Here is a 12,487-nt window from a genome sequence, read left to right as displayed (position 1 = left end):
TTCACGGACAAGTCGACTGCATATGCCCATGCGAAATATCTACCGCTGCTTCGCGATTTCGAGCGGATCCATACTTATAGTTGGGGGTCAGCTTGTCTCGCACATCTTTATAGAGCACTATGCCGTGCATCACGATATGATACAAAGGAGATGGATGGCCCTCTAAATCTCTTGTTTGTTTGAGCATGGGAGCGAATGCCGTGTCTTGCTCCCGTACCGAGACAAACGCTTCCACCGGCCGAGATACCAGTTGCCATGAGGTAATAAGACTTATTTTAGTTATGTGTTATATTCATGATGCACATATGACATATGATGAATTATTTAAATTTTTTCAATTAACAATGTTTCAGGTGGAGTCATTCGGAACGGACCACAGCGTGGTCATTGAAGACCGTGGAGACATTCAGGCATGATATAGATTACATGCAGGAGGTAAGTAGTTATGGTTCTTCTAATCCGTTTTTTGAACCATTATTGTTAGGATTCTAATATACCAATAATACTGTGGCAGTTTGAGTGGCGGCCGTATGACGGGTTGATCGTCCCCGACGACTTGCATTCCCATCTTGAGGTGTGTGACATCGTTGCTCCGTTATTGTCGTTCGAGTGTGTAGAGTGGCACCCTGCGGACCGAGTGATGCGTCAGTTTGGATATGTACAACCTCCTCCGGGGGTACCAAGGGATATTTAGTGCACGAAATTGTGATAATCAATGGCGCCATCAACATGGTACGCACAATTGCAATCTCAACTCTTTATCACAACTTCGCACAACTAACCAGCAAGTGCACTGGGTCGTCCAAGTAATAAACCTTACGCGAGTAAGGGTCGATCCCACGGATCCAATCCTTCTTACTCCTTTCCATGGCAAGCTGTATGTTGGGCATCACCGTTGTTAATGGCTACAGTCCCGTCCTCTCAGTGAAAATGTTCAACGCGCTTTGTTACAGCACGGCTATTCATCTGTCGGTTCTCGATCATGTCGGAATAGAATCCATTGATTCTTTTGCGTCTGTCACTACGCCCAACAATCGCGAGTTTGAAACTCGTCACAGTCATTCAATCCTTGAATCCTACTCAGAATACCACATACAAGGTTTAGACCTTCCGGATTCTCTTGAATGCCGCCATCAATTCTAGCTTATACCACGAAGATTCCGATTAAGGGATCCAAGAGATATCCACCCAATCTAAGGTAGAACGGAGGTGGTTGTCAGGCACACGTTCATAAGTGAGAATGATGATGAGTGTCACGGATCATCACATTCATCAAGTTGAGGAACAAGTGATATCTTAGAACAAGAATAAGCTGAATTGAATAGAAGAACAATAGTAATTGCATCAATACTCGAGGTACATCAGAGCTTCACACCTTAATCTATGGTGTGTAGAAACTCCACCGTTGAAAATACATAAGAACAAGGTCTAGGCATAGCCGAGAGGCCAGCCCCCCAAAATGTGATCAAAAGATTCAAAGATCTCAAGATCAAAATACAATAGCAAAAGGTCCTATTTGTAGAGAACTAGTAGCCTAGGGTTTACAAAGATGAGTAAATGACATAAAAATCCACTTTCGGGCCCACTTGGTGTGTGCTTGGGCTGAGCATTGAAGTATTTTTATGTAGAGACTTTTCTTGGAGTTAAACGCCAGCTTTTGTGCCAGTTTGGGCGTTTAACTCCCATTCTTGTGCCAGTTCCGGCGTTTAACGCCGGACAGTTTTGAGCTGATTTGGAACGCCGGTTTGGGCCATCAAATCTCGGGCAAAGTATGGACTATTATACATTGCTGGAAAGCCCAGGATGTCTACTTTCCAACGCAGTTGAGAGCGCGCCAATTGGGCTTTTGTAGCTCCAGAAAATCCACTTCGAGGGCAGGGAGGTCAGAATCCAACAGCATCTGCAGTCCCTGAATCAGATTTTTGCTCAGATCCCTCAATTTCAGCCAGAAAATAGCTGAAATCACAGAAAAACACACAAACTCATAGTAAAGTCTAGAAAAGTGAATTTTAACTAAAAACTAATAAAAATATAATAAAAACTAACTAAAACATACTAAAAATATACTAAAAACAATGCCAAAAAGTGTATAAATTATCCGCTCATCAATATTCCAGTTGACCATCATTCGTATCTCCCAACAACCTTTTTTCCGTATCAAGCTAGCTCGGATAAGCCAGTCACATCCGCGCCCGTACATCTTGCATTTTTCATAGAATGTCTGTGGCTCAGACTCATACACCTCATAGTCAACTCCTTTAGCAATAGTAAAACTTCTAATTGCTGCGACGACCGACTTTCTAGAACTGTATTTCATTCCAATCCGGAACTCCCCGTCCTCACTATCGGCAACGCCTATGTCAACAAAATTAAAAAATAGTAAAAAAATTAAAGTTAAAATTTAAAATACATATCTTTACTAACATTTTAAGAATATTCAACTATTTTAATTTTCAGCGGTTCGGTTAGACCGGTTTACCGAGATTGACCCGTTTTCATCGGTTTATTTTCGGTTTCACCGATTCATACTGGTTCGTTTCCTTATTCGGTTTAATTAACGGACCGGACCTGTTTAATATTTGGTTCACCAGTTTTTCGGTCGAACCGGCCGGTTCAGTCCGTTAAGACAACACTGTTTATTACTCAATCGAACGTATAAACTAACAAAAAATTATTATTTAGTCACCACATACCTATGTTTGTATATTCCGGAAACTCGGGGGCATGCATGGCCTCGAGATCCAACTCACGCATAAAAGATGGAACGTCCATCGGTTGACTGCTCGACGGACCCACCACTACATTCTCTGCTGCTGCCTCAACTCCCACATTACCATCCTCATCTTCGTCGCCGGCCTCATAAGTGGCTTCGAAGTCATCTTCGCTGTCACTATTCATTCCTTGGTACACTGCAGCTCTATCATCATGTATATCTATATCATTCTGAACCGCCATTGCCTCTACAGTTTCAAAATCAACGTACACCTCAATCGTCGCCACGTCAGCACGCCCCCCACATGCTGATTCACCACGCCCCCACGTGCTGCACCTCCTAGCCAACGACATTCAGCCACGTTAGCACGCCCCCTGCGTGCTGACTCAGCACGCGGGGCACGCCCCCCGCGTGCTGCCACGTGCTGCACCTCCTGGCCAACGATATTCTGCCACGTCAGCACGCCCCCTGCGTGCTGCTTACGTAGCTCAACCACAGCATGCCACCTAGTCTCCACGCCCCCTACGTGTTGAAGGCACCACGCCCCCTGCGTGTTACCCCTTCATTTGACACGTCCATCTATTTGTAATACACACAGTTACTCCATTTTCACCCAATATACCAAAATATTTTCCATATTTAAATTAATAAGCCAAAATTTGTTGTAAATTATAGTTTCAACAATAAAATTATACTGATATTAATTATTAATTAAAAATATATCTAGATTAATCAATATGACCATTGATAAAAAATAATAATATTAGTATCAATTATACTAGATATCTATATCTATTTATTTAAACCACATAAAATATTTTTAAAATATTAAATCACCGACAAAAATACCTATAAATTTGTTAATGAAAAAAATATTTCAAAAAAGTTTTAGAGATTGCATTTCGATAAATAGAATATTTTTATTCTTAAAACTGGATGATTTTACGCTAAATATTTTTTTTTGGCAATCATTTTTGTTAATGGCCAAAAGTATATTTAAAAATGCAGAAATATTTTGGTATGTTTTTTTATTTATATTTTTAAATAATTATTCAAATATCTAATTTCAAATCAAATGCACAAATACTTCTTGGCAACTTATTAAAAAATATATTATTATTATTTTTATCATATTTTAAAAAATACTGTTGTTAATAGTTTGGCCGTTAATATTTGTAATAGTAAATTTTTTTGTTATCTATGGTATTCTTTAATATGACAGATTAAGAATTAATTTATTGCGAATCTGAGTTCTATTTAAAGAGTTTGTTATTGACCAATGAATTATTGTATGCACAGAATTTGAACCCTATATTTATTTAAGCGGACGAGTGAACTGATGCCAAATTCATTTTGTTAACATTTGTAATAGTTTATTCTTCATTTTTAATAGTGGATATTAATATTTCATAAATAATGAGAATACATATTCACTCTTAATAATTGTGTATAGTACGTATTCTAGAAGATAAGAGTGAGCGAAGGGATAAAACATAAGGAAAATGCAATTCATTCTTCAATTTTCCGTAGAAATGCCTGCGTAGCATTTCTCTCTCTCTGGTACCCTGTCTCTCTAAAGTTTCAAGCTTTGAATTCAATTGAATTTAATGTGGCTAATAGTAGTAGTTATGAATGGGGTATCTCAGATTCCTTTTACCATTTTCTTTCTTTTTTAGTCTTTTGCTTATTTCAATTCATTTTCTTTTCCCTTTTTGTTCTTTTCCGGTTAACTCTTTCTGTTCTTCGTTCTATTTCCAGCTCTTTCTTTTTGTTTTCTTTCCATTGTTCTTAGGTAACGCATTAGCACCTTTGTTTGATTCATTGTTGTTGTTTGTTACAATATGTGATGAAGTTCCCTCTCCTTTTGTGTCCATTTGTTGATTTTATATGATGAGAGGTTTGTTTGTTTTCCAAGAAATTATACATAATAATCTTAAATTGGTTCCTTACCTATGGGATTAGCTAGTCAACTTGCATTTCTTGTGATGAACTAATTAATAATTATTGTTCATTATTTGGAGGTTTCATTTTTCTAATATATACTTAGTTATTGTTAATTTATTGTATTCAGTTGTTGCTTGTTGGTCAGATTACTTACAAGTTAAAACTGTTCTTTATTGTATGTATGTTTGAACTTTGAAGTAGTTGTCTTTGAGCTGTGGCACTCAGATATGAATTGTGATGCCTTTTTGGTGCAGTTTGTTCTGATTTAGTGATTTTCAACAAGGAGGAGATTGGATGGGACTTATTGCTTCTTTCGATTTTTCGGCCGGTTCTGTTTTGTCTTATGACTTTGCTAGTTCTAGAAAAGAATTTCAATGGCTGGCATCTGTATTCACAGGCATCATCTTTTGTGTTATTGTAAGTCAAGTGCAATAGTTATGAGTGGCTTTCATGTAGAAAATATCAAATTAGATAACATTTTAGGAATTTCAAGGAGGATGGAATGCAGCAATATCATTTTACGTGAACATATGATTAACAGAAAGAAAGACTATGATTTTTATATATTACCTTTTTTTTTGTTACTGTTAGAGTGTGTGTGGTTTTTTTCTGTTCCCAATAATGGTTGCTTTGAAAATTTGTTACCCTCCTAAATTAAAATATTGTAAACTAGAGGAACTAACTTGTACAAAGGACAACACAAGAAATCAAATTGTGGAGTGGAACATCATTCAAAAAGCATGATTTGTTATAAAAACCCAACCTGCCTATTCATGTCTATTTTTATGATGAAGATGTTTGTAGTGGTTTGTATTGGATGCATGTTCAAGTGGGTAGTTTAAGGTTATTGATGTACTGAAATTACAATTAGGCTAGTTTCGAAACAAATAAACCTTTTGGATTGCTCTATTAGCTACTTCAGTTCAAAGAAATATGTTTTGGTCCTGTTCTTAAGTTTTTTCTTTTTCTTTTTGTTACTCCCGAGATAACTTTCCGTAGATGATGAACCATTGCTTTAACAATTCTGAAGAAGAATCGAAGTTTTCACTACCTGGCAAAATATTGGATTAAGTCGTTGTCAACATAAACACTTGGAGATGATTTTAGTCCTACTGCTTATATATACTTCCAGGAAGTGAATTTATATTCCTTTATAGCTCACTTAGATTTGGACTTGTTCTAAAGACCATGAAGATCATTTTAGCTGACCTTGCCTTGTTCAAGGATGAAATTAGCCCTGACTGTTTGTTATTGCGGATTCCCGACTCCCTAGTCTTTACCCCTTTCCAATTGATCTTGTCATTAAAAATATGTCCTGATTTATATGAATAGGATATATTGCTAAAAGAATTATTGACCTATCAATTTGTAAATTGTTTCTTTTTTATTATCTTGAAGGTTTATAGATTGATGGATATTATGAGTTCTCTGTTGTTCATGAGATATGGCAAATTGAGCGATAAACAGAAAATAGAATGGAATAACAGGTAAAATTCCTTGTGTTATGATTTCAGTCTGTAGATTTGTTCCATAATTGATACTTTTGCTTGAACAACAACATTTTGTATTGCAGGGGATTCTCTACTGTTCATGCTATTTTTGCATCTGTTGTATCTTTTTACCTCCTTATGAGATCAGATCTCTTCAGTGATGATTCACGTGAAGAGCTAATTGTTCATAGATCGTCTACCTTCTCAAATTCAGTATTGGGAGTAAGTCTCTGTTATGACAAAAGTTAATCTTAATTCTATCCAGTTTATGTAATGACATGATGATGCATGTATCGTTGTTAATAAAATGTGCAGACTTATGATAATTCTTACTGTTACTTTGTATGCTGCATACAACATATTTAAATATATTTTTCTATGCTTTAATTTGCCTTTAGCTCCCTTTCTTTTGTCACTTAATGTTTCTTTCTCCTAATCTTCTTAGTAATGTTATTTTTTAGGAGTTATTACTATGCTGATTGTTCAATTAGTTTGTTTGCTAATATATTCTTCCTTTTCTTTTTCCAGATTTCTGTAGGTTATTTTCTAACAGATTTGGCAATGATTCTTTGGTATTATCCAGCCTTAGGGGGTATAGAATATGTAAGTTGACAACATAAGTTTTCTTGCTATTGATGATGTATTACATGATATCGGATACCGTGTTCTTTCAGCATCTCTTTTACTTTCAAGATGCATTGAACACAATTGCAAGTTATGTGATTTAGAAGTGGCAGACGAACCTCATTCGTTTACATGTAGATTCTGCACCACGGGCTATCCTTGTTTTCAATCATCCAAGCTTTGCTAAGTGGTCAAGCACAGATCTACATACTGATGGTTCTTTTCACTGAGAGCACAACTCCTTTCGTAAATCTGAGATGGTAATATATTCTGTCGAAATCCCTTTTGCTTTTACATGCATCGAAATATTGATGTTTTAATTGCATATACAGGCACTTGGATGTAGCTGGTCTCAAGAGCTCCAAACTTTACATTTGGAATGGCGTTGCTTTGTTCTTCGGGTGGTTGGTACTGTCTGAACATACTTTTCATCTCAACTCTAGTTGCACTATTTTGATTAGGTTGCAAAAAGTACCTTAAGGAATTGTATATGGCCATCTATGATTTTGTTTTGGTTCTTTATTTTTGCACTTTTGCTATTTAGGGTCTGGATGAACCATATTTGGGCTAAACAGGCAAGATAGAAAGCAATAGTTAACAAAATAATTAGAAGGGATGATCAAAAGGGTTTTAAGTTCTAACCATGAAAAATGTGGACTGTGTCTGAGTATTAATCCTTACGGAGATGTTTTTTCTCTGTCTTGGAGAAAAACATTTTTTTTAAACTTACAAAACTATTAAAGTGGTTGACATGAGCTTCTGAAGGCTTATGTATGTTAAGAGTCATGAAACCATCTCTGGTAAAAACTTAAGATATATTAGTTAGAGGCACATGAATAGTTATATATCTTCATACCCTCTCCTATTGGAAGCATTTGGTACTTGTCTTGAGACAGAAAGGAGAAATATAATAAACAGAGATGCATCTCCTCTCCTGTATTCCTTTTCGTTTGTCGTGTAGAAAATCGACTTAAAATATTTCCTAATTGTGTCCTCTGTTTTAGAATTACAAAAATTATCCAACAAGGACACATGCATCTACATGGTATCACAATGGTTTGTTTATGTTTCATAGATTATAAATTCAAGTATGGGACTACTTTACTCTAGTTCTTATTGTTTGTCTTACTGACTTTTATCCCCTCATATTTTCTGCGCTGCAGATTGCTAGGATTATTCTTTTCATATTCTTTTTTCTCCACATGTATAACCATTTTGATGAGGCAAGCATCCTTCTGTGTTATCCATCCTCTATGGAAAAATGTTTTGTGTACTCATTGTACTTCGTACATCGAGCCAACTCTACACTCCATAGACGTGTGATGGCTTGGTGTACGATGCAAAAGTTAGCACAAATGACTTAACTTTGTCTTGAATGTAGTTGTTTACTCCCTCCGTCCAGGAATAACTCACATTGCTAAAATTGGTAAGTGCGGTTATTTCTGAGCGGAGAGAGTAGTAAATGAATCTAAACTATTTCTTGTTACCAATTTTCAGGTCAAGCAGATCTTCCCTCTGGGTTACTATAGCGTGCTCACTGTGCCTGCTACGTTGGCTATGATGAACGTATATTGGTTCTGGAAGATTGCGAGGGGAATGGTTAAAACTCTTGCGAAAGCAAAAGCGAAAAAGCATGACGAGTGAGCTTACCACGCAACCCTGCGTTCTATGTACAAAAAACCAGTGCCTTGATGTATGAGATGGCCATTTTGATTGATTTTAAGTACAGTTGCAACCAACATTTTCTTGTTAACTAGTAAGATTCAGTGATGATGTATATTCTGAACCATTGCTTTCTATAAATTACAGGAGCTAAATTTCTAAAGAAGTATCCAACAACATTTAAACATGGAATCAATAAAAGTAAACTATGGTCTACAAGACATACAAACACATTTTTAAATATAAAACTAATATATAAACAATTAATATTAGTGTTTTTATATTTTATTAATGTTATATTTGTGTCGTCTTTAAAATGTCAATAAATTTTAAATAAAAAATTAATTAAATAAAAAAATTTAATTTTAATATATTAACAGTATAAAATGTTTTATACAATTGGATAACTATATCGATATTTTTTAGATGATTATTTATGTAATTAATAAAAAATAATTATTTTTATTGATATACTGTTATATTATATAATTTAATATATATATGTAAAATTATTTTATATTAATATTATATTAAAATTAAATTCAAATAAAAATTTGCAGATAACAAGTGTCTAAATATGAGACATTTTAATAATTCTCGACCATCAACTCTAAATTAAGTCGGTGAGATTTTACTATGTTCGCGAATGCAAATTCCAAAAGAATTCCGTTGATATTGCAGAAGAAAAGACTCAGAGCTACATGAAAACTGAAACAACTACCATAAAGGCATAAACATCACCATAGACAGTTAGACAGTGTTTGGAAAGAGAATAAGTATGATCATACGAAGTATTTGGAAGCATCGTGTGGCTCCAACAACTTCCTTGATCTCCTCCTCAACTTCACTACTCTCTCACACTCTCGCGCCGGAGAAGGAACAACAATCGCCGCCGCTTCTCATTTCGCACCCCTGGCCTGAATGGATTCACCTCATCGACTTCCTGCTCAAGAGAGGCTACTTTCTTGCCAATCACGAACTCAGTTTTGGTCCAAAAGAATTATCCAATGCTATTAGGACCGCATGCCTCAATTTCGGTAGAGACCATTTTGATCTTTTGAGGTAAAAAGAAAGAAGAGAAAACGAATTTGGATTTTGGGTTATGCACGCAAGGTGTTTGTGTTTATGACTCAGATAGTTTCACATGAAAATTGTTGTGCACGCAAGGTGTTTGTTCTTTGGGACTGTGATATTTTCACATGAAAATGAGTAGCACATTTCAGAGGATGTGTTTTCACTTTAAATTCAATCAAGGAGTTTTCATTCTAGGGCCATTAGGTGTAACAAATGAACTTGAGTAATGTACTGATCATGCTTGCTACCTAAAAGTAAACATCATATGACAATCATACTTCCAGACTTCCAGTCATGGTTTTAATGATTGTAATTTTAGGGTTAATGCAATTTTCCTGCTAATGAACTTGGGTTAATGAAGCTTTATCCTATATTTGCAATTTGATGACTTTTAATTAAAGTGAATGACATTATCATGCAATTTGTTTTTATTGTTTTAAAGTCCATTACCTAGTGAGCTTCATAGTAAGTAATCAATTTGTTTTGCAAATGACTTTGCTGTCAGGTTCTTGCCTAGAAAAGATATAGCAAATACTGTAGCATTCGGATGTCCTAGCTTAGACAGGAAAGTGATAAACTCAGCGAAGCGTCTCAGGGCACATTTGAACTTTGATGAGGGAAATGTAAGTGATGACTAAGTTTCTACTATCATATACTTTGCAAATTTATTCTCTCTTTTCTCAATTTTATTGGGCTTTGTCTTGGCTTCTTTTGTATACTCTTTTTTGCAAACTTCGTTTTTCTTTATTAAATAAGTGCATATTCTGCAATTTCTTTAACTAAAGAACTGCATGCCTGATGCTGCGGCCAGGTTTGCAGCTCCTGTAATTTGAGAGGGGATTGCGACAGGGCATTCGTGAAGGCCCGTGAAGATCAAGGTGGAAGAACAGTAGATGTTATGCGCATTATTTTGACTTATGGTCTTGACCCAATTATTGGTTCCGTGGATAACAAAACATGTCTAAAAAAGAATGTCAAAGAATCTGTGAGAAGTCTTCTCAAAGAAATAGTAGAGCACAGTACTAGCAACAAAAATCTTTATCTTCCAGACACCACGGAGGCTGTCCCTGAACAAGTGCACCCGGATCGACAAGACAAGGGCAACATAGATGTTCCTATGAAGCAAGGCGACTGGGTTTGTCCCAAGTAGAGCATAATTTTCATCCAGCAACTACATATTGTAATAATTGTTGCATTTCTTCTTCACTTTCTTAAAATTTCACACTTAATTTTTCATTGGCTAGATGCAACTTCCTCAACTTCGCCAGAAATATCAGGTGCTTGCGCTGCGACAGTCTATGTGAGCAAAAAATAAAGCAATTTAAGGAGGATAACAACCACCTACCGTTGAAGAAAGGAGACTGGATATGCAACACGTAATGCTTGTTCATAAAATTTGGCGTTTCTCACTGGTATTTAATCTCTAATAACGACCATGACTTTGACTCTTGCAGATGCAACTTCCTAAATTTCGCAAAGAACACAAGATGTTTTCAATGCAAAGAAAAGCCTCCCAAGCGGCACCTTAATCCAGGGGAGTGGGAATGCGACTCGTAGGTTCTTTCTTATTAAATCATAGCATTTTGAAATTCAAACATTTTCCCGTCCCCATCACTTGATTTTGAGGTGATTGGATTTCCTTTCTGTGTAGGTGTAACTACATCAATTTCAGAAGAAACATGGTTTGTCTCAAATGTGATCACAGACGGCCTAAGGCGTCTTCTCTTCAACCCGAACAAGAACATAACCATCATAAGAATAACAAATTGACACATTCAGGACATCAGGTTGGTTGCCGTGACAAATCGCTGATGGAGTCAGAAAGACAGAACAGCAAGAGAGGTTCACTTACTTGGAGATTCGTAGAGGATAAAAATGAAAATCACAAGCGCTTAAGTAAATTGAAGGATCCCTCTCAATTTATTGATTTTCCTATTGCTGGAGGTAAGACCAGCTTATCTGAGCCACAAAGAGAAGCATATAAGAATGAGTTGCTGAGTCAGAGTGAAACAGATGATGACTTATGGTCTGATGATAACGTGAGTACTGATGAGGAAGAGATGGCTGAATGGTTTGGGAGTGCAAAGAAAGTAAGGTAGGATTCTGGAAGTGATTATAGGTTTGAATATGAAGCAAGAGTATAAGACATTATTCCATATCTGCAAAGAATGGAGAGAATTAGTTAAATTTGCTAGATTGGACATATTTATTAATGGCCAATTCTATGGTGCCTTTTGTTTGGTACCTAACTTTTGCCTAAATTATTTTTTATAGTAACCTTAAAATATTTAAAGTTTTTTAACTTTTATACTTTTAAATTTAAAATTACTTTTTTTTACCTATTTTAGTAATTAGACAATACTTTTTAGGCACCATAGCAAACACCTTTATTAATTTAAAGGCCAAAAAACTTTGTTATGGGATAAAAAGTTACAACATTGCCTTGGAACAAACTTGAAACTAAGTTTATATTACATGGTTAGAAAATGATGAAGGGAATTCAATTTTTGTTAAATGAATACCAAAACCAAACTGTAGTACTTCTTTATGTATCAATTCTTATAAATAAAAAAAGGTACCAAATCTCTTGTTAGGAAATTGGGGTCTTAATTTCTTTAATGGAGTTAAAATGTATATTTATCAAATGGAAAAGTTTAGGGGCTAGCAGATTTGTTAAAATCTGGCCAGCACTTAGTCAGCAAAAGAAAAATGAGTGATTCTCTACTATTAGATGAAATCTCACATCATTAAATACATTATTGATGGCTAATTGATGGCTACAACTCACAAAATCTACTGGCCTCCTAACACTCCTCTATCAAATTATAGAAATTTTAAAAATAAGACAAAATTTTCACTTTTTATGTTCTATTAGTATAACAAAAATTTACATAGATAACAAATTATGTATTATCATATTAATGAAAATAATTACTTTTTAAATTAATTATTTTTAAAAATATCTAAGCATATAAATTTG

General features: G+C 35.4%; 2 protein-coding genes across 4 annotated transcripts; both read left to right on the top strand.

Moving 5' to 3' along the window:
- The first annotated feature begins 4,157 nt into the window (after positions 1-4,157).
- LOC107474271 (uncharacterized) lies at positions 4,158-8,574 on the top strand. 3 transcript variants are annotated; one of them, XM_016093883.3, is made up of 9 exons: positions 4,158-4,273; positions 4,912-5,074; positions 6,056-6,144; positions 6,231-6,369; positions 6,676-6,750; positions 6,910-7,031; positions 7,104-7,179; positions 7,935-7,994; positions 8,269-8,574. In XM_016093883.3, exons 2-9 carry the CDS (start codon positions 4,952-4,954, stop codon positions 8,413-8,415), a joined length of 831 nt encoding a protein of 276 aa, XP_015949369.1. In that variant the 5' UTR covers positions 4,158-4,273; positions 4,912-4,951; the 3' UTR covers positions 8,416-8,574. The 3 variants fall into 3 exon arrangements, with proteins under 3 accessions (XP_015949369.1, XP_015949395.1, XP_015949383.1); XM_016093897.3 differs by having other exon boundaries at positions 4,244-4,350; XM_016093909.3 differs by lacking the exon at positions 4,912-5,074 and having other exon boundaries at positions 4,226-4,273.
- Positions 8,575-9,067: 493 nt separating this feature from the next.
- On the top strand, positions 9,068-11,758 carry LOC107474245 (zinc finger protein VAR3, chloroplastic). Its single transcript, XM_016093848.3, has 6 exons — positions 9,068-9,495; positions 10,013-10,130; positions 10,319-10,653; positions 10,752-10,883; positions 10,962-11,060; positions 11,159-11,758. Exons 1-6 carry the CDS (start codon positions 9,212-9,214, stop codon positions 11,604-11,606), a joined length of 1,416 nt encoding a protein of 471 aa, XP_015949334.1. The 5' UTR covers positions 9,068-9,211; the 3' UTR covers positions 11,607-11,758.
- Positions 11,759-12,487: the final 729 nt, after the last annotated feature.

Source organism: Arachis duranensis, chromosome 1 (genome assembly GCF_000817695.3).
Source record: "Arachis duranensis cultivar V14167 chromosome 1, aradu.V14167.gnm2.J7QH, whole genome shotgun sequence".
Lineage (NCBI taxonomy): Eukaryota > Viridiplantae > Streptophyta > Magnoliopsida > Fabales > Fabaceae > Arachis > Arachis duranensis.
Note: the sequence above shows the minus strand (reverse complement) of the source record. Positions and strands in the feature narration are given on the sequence as shown.